General features: G+C 40.7%; 4 protein-coding genes across 4 annotated transcripts; 3 read left to right on the top strand and 1 right to left on the bottom strand.

Annotated features, from left to right (window-relative positions):
- Positions 1 to 274: 274 nt before the first annotated feature.
- si:dkey-51e6.1 (uncharacterized protein LOC558617 homolog) lies at positions 275 to 1,124 on the bottom strand. Its single transcript, XM_056379563.1, has 3 exons — positions 902 to 1,124; positions 481 to 605; positions 275 to 381 (listed from the first exon to the last, which is right to left on the bottom strand). Exons 1-3 carry the CDS (start codon positions 1,116 to 1,118, stop codon positions 289 to 291), a joined length of 435 nt encoding a protein of 144 aa, XP_056235538.1. The 5' UTR covers positions 1,119 to 1,124; the 3' UTR covers positions 275 to 288.
- A 2,244-nt stretch (positions 1,125 to 3,368) lies between these two features.
- Positions 3,369 to 7,334, top strand: LOC130171505 (E-selectin-like). Its single transcript, XM_056379561.1, has 12 exons — positions 3,369 to 3,477; positions 3,592 to 3,670; positions 3,805 to 4,209; positions 4,372 to 4,476; positions 4,572 to 4,763; positions 4,929 to 5,120; positions 5,267 to 5,452; positions 5,576 to 5,761; positions 5,888 to 6,094; positions 6,203 to 6,382; positions 6,496 to 6,625; positions 6,725 to 7,334. The coding sequence occupies exons 1-12, from the start codon at positions 3,475 to 3,477 to the stop codon at positions 6,783 to 6,785; spliced, it is 1,926 nt and encodes a 641-aa protein (XP_056235536.1). The 5' UTR covers positions 3,369 to 3,474; the 3' UTR covers positions 6,786 to 7,334.
- A 978-nt stretch (positions 7,335 to 8,312) lies between these two features.
- On the top strand, positions 8,313 to 11,167 carry LOC130171506 (E-selectin-like). Its single transcript, XM_056379562.1, has 8 exons — positions 8,313 to 8,345; positions 8,504 to 8,566; positions 8,691 to 9,086; positions 9,169 to 9,273; positions 10,062 to 10,241; positions 10,471 to 10,560; positions 10,660 to 10,681; positions 10,813 to 11,167. Exons 1-8 carry the CDS (start codon positions 8,339 to 8,341, stop codon positions 10,856 to 10,858), a joined length of 909 nt encoding a protein of 302 aa, XP_056235537.1. The 5' UTR covers positions 8,313 to 8,338; the 3' UTR covers positions 10,859 to 11,167.
- Positions 11,168 to 11,306: 139 nt separating this feature from the next.
- On the top strand, positions 11,307 to 17,355 carry selp (selectin P). Its single transcript, XM_056378917.1, has 18 exons — positions 11,307 to 11,361; positions 11,465 to 11,528; positions 11,612 to 11,998; positions 12,097 to 12,204; positions 12,303 to 12,488; positions 12,585 to 12,776; positions 13,237 to 13,422; positions 13,539 to 13,724; positions 13,882 to 14,067; positions 14,217 to 14,402; positions 14,521 to 14,706; positions 14,840 to 15,025; positions 15,201 to 15,386; positions 15,529 to 15,714; positions 16,075 to 16,263; positions 16,349 to 16,537; positions 16,750 to 16,878; positions 16,980 to 17,355. The coding sequence occupies exons 1-18, from the start codon at positions 11,359 to 11,361 to the stop codon at positions 17,042 to 17,044; spliced, it is 3,000 nt and encodes a 999-aa protein (XP_056234892.1). The 5' UTR covers positions 11,307 to 11,358; the 3' UTR covers positions 17,045 to 17,355.
- The last annotated feature ends 672 nt before the right edge of the window (positions 17,356 to 18,027 follow it).

Here is an 18,027-nt window from a genome sequence, read left to right as displayed (position 1 = left end):
CCAATTCTGATAAAATCCATTAATAAAAGTAAAAGTAAAACTGACTCAGTTTACTTTTAAACGAGGGGGATTTGAGAGTGAAAACGATAAAAACCTGCATTAAAAAAAGCACTTTGAGACCTTTGTGTCAATATGGGAACATTTTTAATTTCAAAGAATCCAAATCATAAAATTAAATGCACAGTAGTGTATTTGAATTAAATGATGGTTGTACAGAAGGGTCAAAACATTAACCCATTTAGGAACTGATAAATAAAGGCAGATAATGATGGGATACAGCTTTAAACTTTATTTTTTGTCATCAGACCAGGTGATTTCATAGTTGCTGTAGGCACTCTTCAACTTCTCTACAGACACAGAATGGTCTGCTTTGCCAAAGGCCTGGAAATGAGTCAGAAAGCATGAAAATAATCACATTAAAGCAATACTCTATTGCTATTTAATTCATCTTTTAATGCTTTTCCAATAAAATGAACTTACAGTTGATTCTCCAAACACCCTTAGTTTTTTGTCTTGGCTCTTGTGCTCTATCTTCCCTCCTCCAAGGCATTTACACTCCATCCCCAAGGCCTCCATAGCTGGACTGACCTTCTCAAATATGTGATCTGTAAATAATTCAAATAAAAAGATACAATCTGGTTTAGTTTCAGTACAGTTTAGTATTCAAGTTACTTTATCATCATAGCCTCCAGTTTTTTTGTTTTGATTTTTTTTTTTGCAATAAGCATATAAAGGTTAGCAAGTATTGCATCTGCCTGGTCTGTGCGGCATGAATGCAACTTGGACATCAATGGGTCAATTCGGAACACGCCGCAGGAAAAACTGCGCGCAAGTTTCGGTTTTCACGGCAATCTCGAGCTTAACTGACGCACTTGACGCTCTTCTGTAGCAGCGAACTTACTGTGATATTCTGCACTTTTTGTGCCCCGGACAATGTCTTTATGCACATCGCCATCTTTCACTTTCACTCTGACCAGAATGTACTTAAAAATTCCCTCTGGATCAATCTCCACATCGGGGATTTTAGCCAGAGCGTCTGCCATTGCGACTGTAGCTTTAGTCAACGCACCGGAGACCCTCAGACTGTTCAGAGGTCTACCGACGAAAGACAACAACATGGTGTGTTTTCTCCAATCACTTTATATGGACCAGGACGTCTATTTCCTGTCTTAAAGGAACAGATCATTTACAGCCTGTTGGGGAGTTCGCACGCTCGCGCCCCCACATGGCAGCAAGACGTAACTGTTTGAATTTGTCCTCAAACCCTAAAATCAAGTAGCTGATGTTGTTATCCAGTTTGTATCAAACAGAAGAGACCAGCAATGATGGCAAATACTGTTTTTCTTCCTTTGAGACTTTTTCTTTTATCCTTCTATTTGACTTGTCATTTCCTTTCCAGGGAAAGATCCTCCACTGGTGTTGATGATCAGAGGTCAGAGTTGAAGTCAGTAGGGATGTATTTGTTGTTTCAAGAATACTTCAGAATATAGCAGGATGGATGTTTTGCCACAGTTGCTTGGACATCTGGTCGCTGAATGATCTCTTTAGCTCGTAATCCATCCTGCAGCCTTTAATTTGGAGCCAAAAAAAGTCAAAAGTTCATGCCACAGTCACAAACCTCTCCACAGGAAAGAGTCTTCAGCTCTATCATGGCCAATAAGACAGACTGTCTTTAATTCTGTTTTGAATGTTTTTAATGATTGTAGTAAGAAACAAAGTGCAGCACAAATGCATTAGCAGGTGTTTGAATATTCTACACACAGTGTGTAGAGTTAATTATAGAGTTTACACACAGTGTGTAGAATAATAAACAGAATACAGTAGTCTTAACGGTAATGTCATAAACTAGTTCAGCAGAGCCGCTAAGAGCACAAACATTATTTTTTAAGGATATTCCGATCATAGCTGGAACTGACTTTCTCCCTTGAGTCTTATTCTGTATGAGTTAATTATAGAGTTTATATTATTTTTCAGGGAAGGGGTGGAGGTTAAGAGGTGTCAAACAACAGCAGCTGTGTGTCTTACAGGTCAGAAAGGAAGGATATGAATGATCACTTTGAGATGCTAATGCGGCTAGCAGGCGCCTCTGCTCCTGCAGCACATATTTCCTGTCTCTGGACACAAAGAATACCAGTAAAAAATGTTTGTAGCATTGTGTTTTTTTCCATCTTTCCTCTTGAGATGAGCACACCCTTTGACAGGACATGTCAATTCCTTTTTTTTATGTCAAAAGCATTTTCCAGTCTTTGCCTTGTCTGGTGCCACACTAAATGGCCAGACTGAATCATTCTGACTGAATCAAACTACAAAGTGCTTTACAGAAACAAAAGAGTCTCATTAGTGCTGATATAGAAAACATTATTTGCTTTCATTTTGTGAAGAATGGCTCCAATCCAAATAGGGGGAAAAAGTGAGAATAATTTTTGTAATCATTCTCAGACAGTTTGTCTTATCAGCACACAGCATTTCAGTTTCCAACTGTAATTTCCTTTGTAGTCACTTTTCACTTTACTCATGCTTCTATATGTATGCTTTGCGCTAATGTGCCTTTCCCAGAAACTTATCAGTTTCTTATGATTGGCAGATTATTTTGTCTTTGCCACATGTGCTAATTTAAGGTTTTTGGCACAGTAGTACCCTATCAGCTCATTACCACATTGGGCGAGCATTTAGATGCTTTGCTTAAGTAAAATACTAATTACAACTAAATATAAAAAGGAAAAGTAAATACATTACAAGTAAAAGTCCTGCATTAAAAGTATTTGTAGTAAAATGTACTTTGGTGTCAAAATGAAACGTATCATTAGGTGGAATAGCAGTTTAAGCAGTTATAGTTGATTCAGCTGGACTCTCCAAATGTATGTTTTTCTGAGTAGATTAAACAATACATTATATTTTATAAGTCCATCATATGTTTTACATGAAAATCTATATCTTACTAGTAGTCAGTAACTGTAGCAGTCAAACAAATGTAATGAATGTAAGTAAAGTAAGTAAAGAATAAATTTTCCCTCTAAATGTGATTGAGTATAAGTATAAAGTGGTGTAAAATGGAAATAGTCAAGTAAAACTTAAATTTACTTAAATGCAATAAAAAAAAGTAAAAGTAAGCTCAAGTAAATAAACTTTATTTCCACTAGTGAAAGTTTAATATCATAATAATGATAAGAATTATATTAACAGGAAATTCTGCCTAAAACAAAGGATTTTTGGCTTTATAGTGTGGCCATAAAAACAGAGAGGGAAAGTTTCCAAGCCCCCCTGGTGGGATGGACTAGTAGTTGAGGGGCTGTGGGAATTTCCATTGAAAAAACCCTATTGTGATGTGAGCTTCCAGGAAACCGGGATCAGACCGATGGAGTGTTTAAAAGGAGGGGCCTCAGCGCATCAAACTTCACTATCACATTGTCCTCAAATAAGCTGCATCGAAATAAATTCCAAGTCTTCTCTAGGTTATTACACACACCACTTAAAATGGTGAGTATGAAGGTATCAGCTTAAATGCAGGTGCCTTTCATGCAAATGACTTCATTGTTTGCTTTTAGTCCATGATGAATCTGTGTATAAATTTTTTCTTTTTACTTTTTACAGGAGATCTGCTTTGGATTACTTCAGACCCGTGGATCTAAGATCTCTTCCTCATGGATCAGCTTGACCCTTCTTTGCTCAAGTATGTAAATTTAATGCAAAGAAACCCTGTAGTGTCCCACTTTAAAGTTTTTTCCTTTTAGATATTACTCTAATTTACTTTACTTTACTTCTTAGCTTACAATCTAATATATATGTTCTGTCCTCCATCCTCAGTGATGTGCATGTGGACTTGTGTAGAGAGCTGGTCTTACTACTACTCTAACACCACCATGAATTGGAAACAAGCAAGAGCCTGGTGCAGGGAGCACTACACAGACATGGTGGCCATCCAGAACCAGGAAGAGATTGGGCATCTCAACAGCTGGCTACCCAAGAAAACCACCTACTACTGGATCGGGATCCGCAAGGTCGATGATGTCTGGACCTGGGTCGGCACCAACAAGGCTCTGACAAAAGAAGCAACCAACTGGGCAAAGGGTGAACCAAACAATGGCAAGAATGGAGCTAAGAGGGGGGTTAATGAGGATTGTGTGGAGATGTACATTAAAAGGGATAAACAGACTGGCAAGTGGAATGATGAGAGGTGCGAGAAGAACAAGACGGCTCTGTGCTACACAGGTAAGCTAAAGTTTTGGATTAGGATACAATAGCTGTTCATTTTAGCTGCCTTAGTTGTGGTATTCTTGTTCAATATTAGAAAATTCTAGTGACTAAACTGTTTAAATTATTTATTGATGGTGTTACTGAAAAGATATATGAACGTACTTCTTCTCTCCTCAGCTGCCTGTAAGAATGACTCATGCGTCTATGGAGAATGTGTGGAAACCATCAACAGCCACATGTGTGCTTGTTTTGAAGGCTTTTATGGAGAGAGGTGTGAGCAAGGTAAGAAATACAATGATGTTCTGCTTGTTCACCTTACTTTAAGTCACTTACAGTCAGGACTTGATATCTAATTCTCCTGTTTTCTTTGTCGGCAGTTATTAAATGTGACAAAGAGGAGGTGACTGTCCCATATAAAGGAAGCGTAACTTGCACTCATCAGTATGGGAATTTTTCCTACAACTCCTCTTGCGAGTATTCCTGTGAGAAAGGATATGAGCTGAGTGTGCCAACACCCCTGACATGCACTGCCTCCAAAATATGGTCGGCGCAGCCTCCTACATGTGAACGTGAGTTGAGGTGTATTGCAAAGCTGCAAAAAAATAAAAAATAAAATAAAAAAATACATTGAAATATAACGTTGATTTCAAGTAACGACATTCAGAGAAGCAGAGTTTTATATTCTCAGTAATGGATCATGCCTTAATGTGTTTTTATGGTGCTGTCACCCACAGTGGTTCAGTGTCCAGAGTTGTCTCATCCAGCAAGAGGATCCATGAATTGCTCTGATCCTCTGGGTTCCTCCAGCTACCAGTCCACCTGTGTATTTACCTGTGATGAAGGCTTTGTGCAAACTGGTTCCACATCTAACACTCTGCAATGTGAAGCATCAGGAAGCTGGAATGCCTCACAGCCATCTTGTGTTGGTACGCCCACATATTTTATGTTTTTACCTTGCAGGATTTTATAGTCCGGCTGTATTTAAGTCTGTCATTGCAAGGGGAAAGTTATATGATTTTTTTTTTTTAGAAGGCTGCTGTTGACCTCTTCTGTTGCCCCCTCTGTTTTGCAGCTGTCCAGTGCCCCGCTATCGAGGAGCTAGAGAATGGCTCTGTCAACTGTGGAGATGCAGATATGAGGTTCATTTACGGAAACACCTGCAGCTTCAACTGTGCCCCCGGCTACCGCCTGGTGGGAGAGAGCAGGTTGATGTGCACATCAGCAGCTGAGTGGAGTGAGAGAATGCCACGCTGTGAAGGTGAGGGCGCACTTTAAATGTAATGTACGCCGTCTTTATGATTAATAAGAGTTTACTTGTTCCTTGCCTTGTGACAAACACACTAAATGTAATTTGTTTTTTTCACTTATTTTCCTGTGTTAGCCATCACATGCCAGAATCCAGAGGGAGACACTCACCTTAACACCATGTGCAACGCATCTTCTACTGAACTGCAGCCTGGCTCCACCTGCAGCTTCAGCTGTAAAGCAGGCTATGAACTGCAGGGAGTGCAGACTATTCAGTGCTCTGAGGACGGACAATGGAGTAAAGCCATACCTACCTGCAAAGGTATGGAAGCATATCATAGTCTCATAAATCTTTATATACTACATGCTACTTACCCAAAGCTTTTTCACAGCCTATTTGTGCTCTGATTTTGTGCCTCATGACATCTCTTCCATTTTTCCTTTGTAGCAATAGGATGTCCTGCACCTGAGATTCCAACAAATGGCCACATCAGCTGTAGCGCTTCCCTGTCTTTACCTGTGTCCACCGAGACCCCCCATCCACTTGGTATTTTCTGCACTTTTAGCTGTGATGAGGGCCATGAACTTGAAGGTGCACTCAGCATGGAGTGTGGACATTCAGGCCAGTGGAACTCCACACCACCCACCTGCAAAGGTATAGATATGTACCCGTTTTATCTGCACAATTTGTATTGCACTACTTTATTTGCATGCTCCAATATGTGATAATTAAAATCTTAATTCTCGCTCTCTTTTCCAACAGTCGTAAGTTGCCCGTTGCTCGAGGCTCCTGAAAATGGTCAAATCAACTGCTCAGACAAAGACCAAGAGTACAACTCTCAGTGCTCCTTCACATGCAGTCAAGATTACTCCTTAGATGGACATGAGCTGCTGACCTGTGATCGTAACGGCAACTGGACCAGAGAGAGACCCACCTGCCAAGGTAAAACACAGAAAAGGAACAAATGTTATGAGAAATTTAAATACAATACAAGATTCAAATATGAGTTTGCATTTAAAAGGTGAAATAATTCACATTTGATAATGTTTCCACAGCTTCCCCATCTCAGGTTACTGCCATCGTCTCTGGTGTGGCCACAGGAGGCGCTCTGTTATCTGGTCTGTCTGTTGCCATGTGGATCCTGAAACGACTTAAGAAGAAAGCAACCAAGTTTGAGCTGAACAGGTTAGATAAACGTTCACCTTTCTTAAATCATACAGTTTTCTGAAAAAAAAAGTTTGTTGGATTGCAGTGCTCATCCTCTTCTTTTGTCTTTTCTTACAGCAACTCCGACATAGAGGCTCCTCCACAGGTCTACAAAAATAGCACTGACAGCCTCATATAGAACACAGTCATAATCCACATAGGCAGCTAAGAACTAAGCTATATAGACCTATATCTTTAACATAACTGTATGTGCATCACCAGACATGGTAACGTGAACAATATGAATCATTTTGAACAGTGTGAAGCTTGTTAACAGTAAAACCCCGCATGTCAGAGATTTAATTAATGAGAGGAAATGCTTTCTTTTAGATCTTTGCATTTAATGGTATTATCATGTTTTTGTTCTATGCAGTTTTTAAAACGATCATTTATTTGCTCTGTATTGGTGTTCAAACATATATTTCCTCCCAAAGGGAGTTTTATATTGAACATATTGTTCAACCTCTTCATGAAAATGCTGGAAAGGTGCATGGCTCTATCCATGTTATAGTAAATGCTGCATAACATTGTGGGTGGATTGTCATGCTATTACAGAACTGTGAATAATTTCTGTATTTATGGGCTATTTTTATTTAATAGGTAGTTAATGCATTTGAAATTGATATTGATATTTCTGTATGTTTAAAGCAGTGCTGACTTTTATTCATAATAAAACTTCAAACCATCACTTGCTTTTGTTTATTCTTATGCATCTTTCAGTATGATGACCCATATCTACTGTCAGTTCAGAAAGATATATATTGCTGTGTGACTACAGTGCTGCCCCAGTACATAGGTTCAGCCATTAACTCCAATGATATTCCCACACTTTGAGCACAGTGACATTCACACTGAAATTGCAGGACATTGTGTGTTTTTTCAGGGGTGCAGGAAGAACCTTTTCCAAATACAACACAGACCTCTTATCTGTCTCTGTCACCCCATTGCAGGGGTCAGGACAGAGCAGGATGGCTGAATAACAGCTGGGGTAATCTGTTTTACACATCATCACCATTGTTTGCCTCAGTGAATTTTCTTCTATGTCAGCACTTTAGTAGGACCAGAAATACATCTGATATCTTACATCAGACTGGAGGCGACAGCATGGGCACTCTGTCTCTCTGTAATTTGTTGCTGTTGAAAACTTAGATTTATAACACGTTAGCATGCAGAGCAGTAATGTCACTAAAAAACCATGAATAAAGGATACTGAAAAAACCCTCATTTTAACAGGTGAAAGGCTTAATTTCATTGTGCAATATACTTTCAATACACTAATAAAGCCAAAGGGTCATAAAGGAATTGATCACCAAAAAATAGCTGCAAAAGTGGCAATGAACATGCAATTAATAGGGGAAAGAAAATGTTGGGAATAGTTCATTCTCTAAATTTAGAATACTTTTTTTTATTGTTTGTATTCCCTTTCATAGATTTTTTTTCATGCACGACTGAATAATCTGTCCCTGATCCCACCTTTACCAAAAGCAGGTAACACTTCCCAACAAGTCTGTTCATGTATAATAAGTCATTAAGCCAATCATTCATCACATGCATTTACTCTGTACAGTAAACATCCAGCTATTGTATGATAATGTTGGATTGCTTAGCCTAGGAGAAATATAAAAGCCTAACACTGATCCCTGATTGCACCAAACTAACATTCACTTACTGAGCCCCTGCGGTGTAAGTTTGATGAAAGGTGAAAGATTATGATTTAAGTTTACTAGTGTTTTAAACAATTTAGAGAACATTTTGTTTATATATTAAGCTATAATACCAATTCTAGGTGAGTAATTAATTTCTTATTCAGTCATTTTTCATGATGATATTAATTTTCAAAAATCTTTTTTTCTTCAGACAGACAACCGATGATTGTAATTCGCTCCCTGATAATGAAGTTGACACTATTCTTCCTCCTCGGTGAGTATTAGTTTTAATACTATGACAGAATGTATAGTTGCTGAGTTGACACGATACATAACACAAATGTGCATGAACGCTGTCACATCTGATGGTGAATTGTCATCCCATTATCCTCTTACAGGTAGCTCCTTGGCTGCAACTACTTTGGGCTGGACATATCATTACTCAAATAAAACCATGAACTGGACCGAGGCCCGGCTGTATTGCCAGTCTAATTACACAGACATGGTGGTCATCCAAAGCCAAATTGAGAATGATTATCTGGTATCCTACCTGCCAGAGAGACAAGGAAGTCCATATTATTGGATTGGAATCACTAAAAACCACAAGAATGAAACCTGGACCTGGATTGGGAATAACAGCACATGGGTTGGTAATGAGTCGTGGGCAGAAAACGAACCCAACAACAACCACAGCACAGAGTTCTGTGTGGAGATCTACATCAAAAAAGGAAAAAACAGAGGGAAGTGGAATGATGAGAAATGTTCCCATGGAAAACGCCCTGTTTGTTATAAAGGTATGTAAAGCTGATTGTTTTTAAAGGTTGTTACGGTTTCACAAACGATAAAGGTTTTAGTATTGCACCTTTTTCTTAACAGCCCAATGTAATGCAACATCATGCGGCAGAGGAACATGTCAGGAGGCCATAAAAAACATAACCTGCCTCTGTGAAACTGGCTTTAAGGGAGACAGGTGCCAAACAGGTGAGGAGAGAGCTCTTTGAATACAAGTCACAAATTATTATTACAGTATTACTGTTAAACAGTACGTGATGTTTATTTAAAGGATAGGTAAATTTTTTTCAAGTTAATCTTAATAGTCACATGCCCATAATGTTCAATGAAACAGTTTTTGGTGGCTGTTATTCCTTTCCATACTGACGATTCTTTGCTAAGAGATGAGAAAATCCACAGATTTCAAGTATACAATTACAATGACTACTAACTCTTCTCATTTAGCAGCTAACCAACCAGGATATTTCTGTCACAATTCGCCTCTGTTGGTTTTTCTTTTATTTTTCTTATTTTTTTATTTATTTATTTGTCATCACTGCATTCTCGTGTTTCTGTGAGTTTCTGGACTGTTCTGTTTCTGCCTGTGTCACTCCGGCTCATATGCTCTTGCCTGCACTGCCTGTAAGTTTGAGTCTCAGCTGCCTCCTCTGTGCCTGCATTTGGATCCTCCTGCCTGCCATCTACGCCCTGTGGGCATCATAAGTTCACTGACTCATACTGCTCTTCTTCATAACATTAATTTCTTTTTTTTCTTTCTTTTTTTTTTTTTTTTTAAAAAAGAGTTCTATGAAGGAAAATGCATCTGTTTCCTTTGTATCCTGAGGCCAAGCTAAGGATCATGTTCAAAATACGGATCAAAATTACTTGCATCAGCTTGTATGGGGTCTAAAAAATGTGTTATTTTCACAATACAAAGCTATTGTAAGATATTACATAACTGTACCCCTGTTAACCTTTGACCTGTTTTGTACCCACAGCTGTGGAATGCCCCCATCTGCCTCAGCCTGATAACGGGGACTTTAGCTGTTTTGGAGGAAATCAGACATTTAACTCAACCTGTCAACTGAAATGCCACCTAGGCTTCCTGCTGATGGGCTCAGCGAGTGTTACCTGTGGGGCCACTGGGGCCTGGAGTGGCCCAAGACCAATTTGTACAAGTAATTATTTGAAGTTATATAAAAGTTTATAAAATATTTTTTAAATAAGAATAAATACACCAAAACCAAGGCAGGTATAGACATAGCACTTGTTTTGCTGCTTCTAAAGAATCATTATTATAATGGGCAACAACAACAGTATTATGGTAGTAACTTGAAATATCACACTTTAAAATATTGTATGGAAGGAGTGACTGTATTCCAGAGAGTGAATATATTTGTTTTTCAGGCTATAAACAGGCTCTGTTGGCTGTGGCTGGGTGTGGAGCCTTGTCAGCCTTCTGCTCCATTTGTTTTTGCTGGATGAAACGCAGAAAAAGTCAGTGTTTCTCAATTACACTACATAGAAACAAGAGATACAATGCAATCTTATTGCAACACTTCAATAGTGATCTGTTTGTCCGTTCATTTCTCACAGGAAAGAAACTTACCCAAGTAAGGTCAGTGTTGAAATCGGGTGCTTGTCCAAAGCTGCTCCACCCTTTTATGCACCGTGTGTGATCTTCAACATTTAAAAAGTTGATTTACTGAAAATGTGGAGAGTAAGTGATGATCTGCTTGTCCCTCATAGGCAGCCTGAAGAAGTGATAAGTCCATCCAGTGAGGTGCACGGATGAAGGACAACTGGAACCTTACTTATATCTTATTAGAATATATCTATAACGGCCAAAATGCAATCACTCATATTAATTATAGTACACTGTTAATAAATAAACCTACAGTCACTGGCTGCACAGGCTCTATGCCAAGATAGTTCAGCATTTTGTCTGCTATACTATATGTTAAAGCTTAATCTGGATATGCTGCATCATTAGTGTATGCGTGTGTATGTGATGGTTTATTATCAGGTCGTGTGTATGTAACCTCAAAAATGCATTTAATAAGAGCTGCATTTCTGTGGCACCTTAAACAATGAGAAATTTAATTCAATAAAATACATTGTATTAGTATTTGTATGTGTGTTTGTGTGTTATGGGTGGTAGAGTGGTGCCCTTCATAAAAGGAAGTTATGGTAAGTGATATTACAAAATGAGTCACAGGCTCACTCCCTGAGGGACATTTAATGCTGTTTTTGAGTGAGTGTGTCGACAAGAGCGAGTGACTGACGACAGATCAAATGGTAAGACATGAACTCTCAGTGCAAGTGTTGTGCATGTGTGAATACATACTGTGACTCTACACTCATAAGAAATTATGTGAAAACAATTCTCATTTTATTTCAGATGTCTCAAGAATCAAGTCTGCATCACAGGATGTTGATAGCCGCACTGATTGTTTTTACCCAAGGTAGGTCTGCATAATCCTACAAGCAGCAAACACTTTGCTTCACCGGTTCCCTTTTGTCTCATCATCCATATACCTAATCTTAGACCTGAGCCGCGGAGGAGGAGCGCAGGCATGGACCTACAGCTACAGCACCACCCCAAACCGGAGATGGCATGAGGCCCGCCAGTGGTGCCACCAGCACTTGTCAAACATGGTAACCATCCAGACCCCGGAGGAGACTGACTTCATCAACAACCTGCTGCCATTTAACCAGAAATATTACTGGACAGGCATTCGCAAAGTGGATGGAGTGTGGACCAGGGAAGGAAACAATAAGACTGTACCAGAGGATGCTCAGAACTGGGCGCCAGAGGAGCCAGATAAAATTGCGGGTCAGGACTGTGTGGAGATTTACATTAAGAGGAATAAAGACACAGCCAAGTGGAACAATGAAAAATGCCAAAGTAAGAAGGGAACTATCTGCTACTCAGGTAAACCACTCTTAATTTTGTTTTTGTTTGATGGACATGTTTACCTGACCCCTGTAGACTTATTATAGCATATAAGATCTCTGTCTGCATGTATGTAGCCTCTTGTACACAGGATTCCTGCAGTGCCCATGCAGACTGTGTGGAGACCGTGGGGAACTATACTTGCCAGTGTCATCCTGGTTTCCATGGGCCACGCTGTGAGGAGGGTGAGCAAACAGTGTCATCATGTTGGAACCAACCACAAGCTCTTTCTGTGATGAGTTAAAAAAAAATTATTTTTTTTTTGTTGTTTTTTTTTCTTCAGCAAGCGCATGCAAACCCTTGCTGGAACCACAACACGGTTCTCACCACTGTTTTCATCCCTATGGGTCCAATCGTTTCAACTCTTCCTGCCGTTTTCACTGTGAACTTGGCTTTCGCTTGTTGGGCTCGCCCCAACTGTTGTGCCAAACCAGTGGGCATTGGAACAACCCAGTTCCTCTGTGTCAAGGTATGGCCGCTGCATAACAACAATGTGAAAACAATTGTTATTTCAGATGTCAAAATTACGAGGAAAACACTTTTTTTTTTTTACTGCCTCTTGCAGTTGAACAGTGCCCAGTTCTGAACCACACTAACATCAGTGGAGGTGGTATGAACTGCAGCCACCCCATCGCTCCTTACAGCTACAACTCCAGCTGTGAGGTCAGGTGTGATGAAGGCTATGAGCTCAGTGGAGGGAGCCAGATGCGTTGTGAACACACTGGGCGGTGGACTGCCAGTGTCCCAGCATGTACAAGTAAAGTGATTCTCTTTACCTTTGAAAAGTAAAATTAGACCAAATAATGTAACAATTTAATGATCGTAAATGTTCATGTGAAATACTTTTTATATATGACTTGACCTCTGGTAATAGATTGCCACTGCCACCTTTTACGAATATTTTACTGGACTCTATGTGCAGTCACATCCTGTCCAGACAGTGCAGCAGATCAGAGGCAGGTCACACCTATCACCACTTTACTTCACACTCATTTATGTCTGTGTTGGGCAAACAATATTGCGATTTAATGCAGGTTGGCAGTTGCTGTTTTCCTTGACTATAAATCATGTCAGCGTGATTGTTCACATCACCATCTTATGCTCATGCTATGTGTATAAAAGCAGTCACAATGCACGGTGGTTCAAACTGATACATTTCAAAAGGATGTTGATTTGATTTTTGAGTGTGACTGTGTGATATCTGTATCCCACCACAGTAAAAAAGTGCTCCCCCATTTTCTTTCCTGTCACGGGCAACATGACGTGTGTGGACACTCTGGAGCCTTTCTCCTTTGGCTCACAGTGTAACTTCAACTGCCAGGAAGGCTACAACCTGACCGGAGACAGCTTGCTCACCTGTCTGGCTTCAGGACAATGGAGCAAAGCTACACCTACATGCACGGGTGGGTCACTGAATTTCTGTGCGATTTTTAATGGTTACAAAGATTTCATTGGTTCTCTGAAAGCAACACAAAACTGTTCACTGCTCTGATGAGTAATGGTGTTTCTTCTTCTTCAGTGGTACAGTGCAACAGTCTGGAGGCTCCACCCCATGCCTCCGTCGAATGCCAAGACCCTTTAGAAGTGTACAGCTATGGCTCAATATGCACCGTGCAATGTGAAGAAGGATTTGATCTGATTGGCGCAAACATGACACAATGTTCTTCACAGGGCAGCTGGAGTCACACACTTCCTGTCTGCCAGGGTATGAGCATAGATGACTAAGTAATGAAGTACATATCACACAATCTGTTCCTACTGCTCAGCTTTTTGCTAAAATAAACAGTCAGTTTAGTTTTTGTTTTAATTTCCCACATGTAATCTGCATCTAATTGGTCTGTCCTTGTCTTTCATCCTACAAGCTAAGAAGTGCAATCCCATAAATCCCCCCCCCCATGGCTCCCTTTCCTGTTCTGACCCACATGGTTCCTTCAGTTTTGGTTCACATTGTATGACAACATGTGATGAGGGTTTTCTCCTGAATGGGACAGCCAACGCTGAGTGCACCTCTCTGGGCATGTGGAGCGCCGACATCGCACACTGCTCGGGTAAAGAAAATACTAACTGTCTGCATCCTGCCACTGTTAACTGTAGTCAACTTGTAGCTCAGCTTGTAAAGTCATGGTTTAGATTCTGGCACCACTTTATCACATAAAGTATATCTTATTGGACTCTCCCTCTCTCTGTTGCCCTCCAGCTAAAAGATGTCCAGCTCTGAACTCCACTACCTATGGCTCCTTATTTTGCTTTGATCCACATGGAGAGTTCAGTTTTGGTTCTCAGTGTACGTCAGCTTGTGAGGAGGGTTTTCTCCTGAATGGGACGGCCGACACAGTGTGCACCTCTCTGGGCACGTGGAGTGCAGACATCCCACATTGCTTGGGTAAAAAAAAAAAAATCTCTGTTTTATCATTTGCTGATTAGAAATCAACAGAAGAGCTCTTAATTGAATGGTAAAGCATTTAGATATCACAGTCCTTCTCTGCCTGTTTCTCCCCCAGCTAAGAGATGCCCCTCTCTGAACTCTCCCCCCCATGGCTCCTTTTCCTGCTATGATCCTCATGGAGAGTTCAGCTTTGGTTCTCGGTGCACATCAACCTGTGAGGAGGGTTTTGTCCTGAATGGGACAGCTAACACAGATTGCACATCTGTGGGCAAGTGGAGCAGAGACGTCCCACGTTGCCTGGGTAATAAATGATAGAGACCTAGGTCATAATCAGGCAAATGCAACTGTAAGACCTTGTCATGTCTTAGTCTAGTATCATTTTACCACATGTAGCTCTGAAATATCTTGTTTGTCTCTTCTTCTGTTTATTCCAGCGAAAAGATGTCCCACTCTGAACTCTCCCCCTCATGGCTCTTCATCCTGCTCTGATCCTCATGGAGAGTTCAGTTTCGGTTCTCGGTGCACATCAGCCTGTGAGGAGGGTTTTGTCCTGAGTGGGACGGCTGACACGGAGTGCACCTCTGTGGGCACGTGGAGCACAGAGACCCCACATTGCTTGGGTAAAAAAAAAAACAAACAAAAAAAATTTAATCCCTGTATTATTATTTGCTGATTAGAAATCAATGTAAAAGCTCTTAAACTCATGGCTTAGATTGTGCATTGCAGTGCCACTTTGCTTCATAAAGCGCCCACATATTAAAATATCTTCTTGATCTCTCGTTTTGTCTGTTCCAGCTAAGAAATGTCCTTCTCTAAACTCTCCCCCTCATGGCTCTTCATCCTGCTCTGATCCTCATGGAGAGTTCAGGTTCGGTTCTCGGTGCACGTCAGCCTGTGAGGAGGGTTTTGTCCTGAATGGTACAGCTGACACGGAGTGCACCTCTGTGGGCACGTGGAGCACGGAGACCCCACGTTGCTTGGGTAAAAAAAAAAAAATGTCAGAATCTGTTGATTGTAATTATCATAAGAGCTTGTAATTTCATGTTTTAGATCATGACTGAACAACTTTGCCAAGTGAAGTGTTTAAATATCTCAGTCCCTCTCTGTCTCTGTTTCTCTCCAGCTAAGAAATGTCCCACTCTCAACCCTCCGGCTCATGGCACCTTTCTCTGCTCTGATCCTCATGGAGAGTTCAGTTTTGGTTCTCGGTGCACATCAACCTGTGAGGAGGGTTTTGTCCTGAATGGGACGGCTGACACTGAGTGCACCTCTCTGGGCACGTGGAGCACAGAGACCCCACGTTGCTTAGGTAAAAGAAAAAGTCATAATCTGTTGATTGTAATCATCATAAGAGCTTTCAATTTCAGGATCAGAGAATTAGCCAGCTGTAATAAATCAAAATATGAGCACGGCACTTGGCATTTATTCCCCCCTGCTGGACATGCTGTATCGTATTATACACCTGTGCTTTAGAATTTGGCTCCATAAATGCATTTACAGATGTATTTGCTTGTATCATAAGCAACAGAAAAACTCACATCATTAACTTCCCAAAAGTGGAATCGGTGTTGAAGTCTGGGAACTAGCCTCCTTTCCCCGCTTTGTTTCACACAATGAGGTTTGTTTGTTGAGGCAAGTGGTCATTCTGTATGTTCAACGTTATCTGCAGCACGTCCATGCCCCCTACTGGCCGAAGCTCCACAACACGGGAGGATGAACTGTAGCCATCCATTCTCCCCATTCAGCTACAACTCCAGCTGTGGCTTTGAATGTAATGAGGGTTTCTGGCTGAGGGGGACACCAACAATGACCTGCAGCAACTCAGGCCACTGGAGTCAGGATCTACCCACTTGCCAGCGTGAGTGTGCAGCATTATTTTAAATGTACTAGTTTTTTCTTGGTGTTCAAACAGCTGGTCTAATTGCAATTTCTGTCCTTTCCAGCGGTACAGTGTGAGGATATCCCAGCCTCGTCTTTACCCCTGTCTATGAACTGCTCCCACCCTCTGGGGCATTTCAGTTTTGGCTCCCAGTGTCTTTTTACCTGTACAGGTGGATTCTCCCTGAATGGCACTGAGGTGCTGCTTTGCTCCTCTGCTGGGTTTTGGAGTGACAGCCTTCCTAACTGCACGGGTAAAGCTTGTATTAAAACTGATCCTTTGTTGACTTTTACAAGAAGATAACAGTGTATTACCAGTCTTTGCACTATGAGAATGGTGGTGGTTATTTATTAACTGAAGGACTGATAAAGATCTTAAAAACACACACACATCATAGAATCATGACAGTATATATGCAGTGAGAACAACAGACTGAAGACTGAAAATGTTTGTGTGTTCCTGTAGAAGCTACTCCGGTGGGGGCTGCCATGCTGATGAACAGTGCAACCGGGGCAACCTCTGTTCTTGTGCCACTTCTCCTGATAGGACTGGGTTTTTTGGCTTTGTTCATTTTGACACGATCTAAGAAAAGAGGTGAGAGCCTCAGTAATGATGGTGTACAGTTTCACACATACACATATACCATGTTGTGACACACAGATTGCTGCCCTCATCCTATCCTCTGATCTTTGCAGGACATGCAATCACATATGACGGGCCATCGTGGGAAGAAAGAGAGAATCCAGCGTTTGAGTTTTGATTTTTGATTTTCTTTTTGTTCTTTCTTGAGACTTTTGATTTTTGCAGCAAATCATTTTCAAATACTGAAACCACTTAATGCTTGCTGTTATTATTATTATGTGAGGCTTGATGGCAGGCTTTAAATTTAGATAACCAAGCAATTGCTGTATACTTTGAATGAAAAGCTTTACCTTCTGTTATACTTAAAGAAATCAAAATCATGCATGGTAGATGTACAGTACAGCTTGTGTGCAGCTTTTACTCCTTTCCAGTTTCCTGCTTCCTGCATCTCGTCTTGTCACTTAAATTGTCAATAAATTATAATCCTCCTTGAAATATTGCTTTTATTTATTTTATTTTTTTAGCTGACTCACCCACTCCTTCACATTAAGCAATTGATCAGTGTTGGCATACTTTAAGCAATGTCCAGTGTAATGTGGTACAGTGTCCTCCCTAGCAGCCCTGGTTACCCACATTCGACCTCCTCCATAGGATCTAATACTGTAGGGTCAGTCGAGGAGATGGCAGAGAACCTCTGAGATTGCCAAACTGCCACAAAGTGTCAATTTAGCACATTTAATGGCCAGAAAGCTCCTGTCACTGAGTGGTGAGGAGGTGATCTATTATCAGTCTCAGCCCAATGTGTCACATTGGGAACCGATCCAACAATTTACTACCACCACACTAACTACAGATTATCGAACTGTCTTGAACTGAGACTCACGTGGCGTTATATATTAGTTATGATACACATTTTGTACTACAAATTTAAGTGTAAATTAGTTGTCTAATTTATGTATGAAATCTCCTGTGCCAATAATGCGGCAGAAATATGTGCAGCAAATGGCCGATGGAGTATCTTCAGCAAAGTGTGTGCATCCGTCTTGGCGCTGCAACAGCATGAAGCCAATTATAGCGGTTAAAAGACAGAGGGCTTGTGGCCTATGGCTGGCATGAGGAGTGCAATAAATAACCGAACTGTTGACAGGAAACTGTTTGGCT

This window comes from Seriola aureovittata, chromosome 6, assembly GCF_021018895.1.
Source record: "Seriola aureovittata isolate HTS-2021-v1 ecotype China chromosome 6, ASM2101889v1, whole genome shotgun sequence".
NCBI lineage: Eukaryota > Metazoa > Chordata > Actinopteri > Carangiformes > Carangidae > Seriola > Seriola aureovittata.
This window is presented reverse-complemented; position numbering and strand designations above follow the sequence as displayed.

What these genes read in the sequence shown, in the direction of transcription:
- si:dkey-51e6.1 (XM_056379563.1), bottom strand. Translation starts at nt 1,118, where the DNA reads ATGTTGTTGTCTTTCGTCGGTAGACCTCTGAACAGTCTGAGGGTCTCC. An exon ending in AAAAAGTGCAGAATATCACA is followed by an intron (nt 606 to 901) that starts GTAAGTTCGCTG and finishes AATTATTTACAG; the next exon opens with ATCACATATTTGAGAAGGTC. An exon ending in GGGTGTTTGGAGAATCAACT is followed by an intron (nt 382 to 480) that starts GTAAGTTCATTT and finishes ACTCATTTCCAG; the next exon opens with GCCTTTGGCAAAGCAGACCA.
- LOC130171505 (XM_056379561.1), top strand. An exon ending in CACACCACCCACCTGCAAAG is followed by an intron (nt 6,095 to 6,202) that starts GTATAGATATGT and finishes CTTTTCCAACAG; the next exon opens with TCGTAAGTTGCCCGTTGCTC. An exon ending in ACCAAGTTTGAGCTGAACAG is followed by an intron (nt 6,626 to 6,724) that starts GTTAGATAAACG and finishes CTTTTCTTACAG; the next exon opens with CAACTCCGACATAGAGGCTC.
- LOC130171506 (XM_056379562.1), top strand. An exon ending in CCCAAGACCAATTTGTACAA is followed by an intron (nt 10,242 to 10,470) that starts GTAATTATTTGA and finishes TTTGTTTTTCAG; the next exon opens with GCTATAAACAGGCTCTGTTG. An exon ending in CTGGATGAAACGCAGAAAAA is followed by an intron (nt 10,561 to 10,659) that starts GTCAGTGTTTCT and finishes CATTTCTCACAG; the next exon opens with GAAAGAAACTTACCCAAGTA.
- selp (XM_056378917.1), top strand. An exon ending in GGAGACCCCACGTTGCTTGG is followed by an intron (nt 15,387 to 15,528) that starts GTAAAAAAAAAA and finishes GTTTCTCTCCAG; the next exon opens with CTAAGAAATGTCCCACTCTC. An exon ending in CAGCCTTCCTAACTGCACGG is followed by an intron (nt 16,538 to 16,749) that starts GTAAAGCTTGTA and finishes GTGTTCCTGTAG; the next exon opens with AAGCTACTCCGGTGGGGGCT.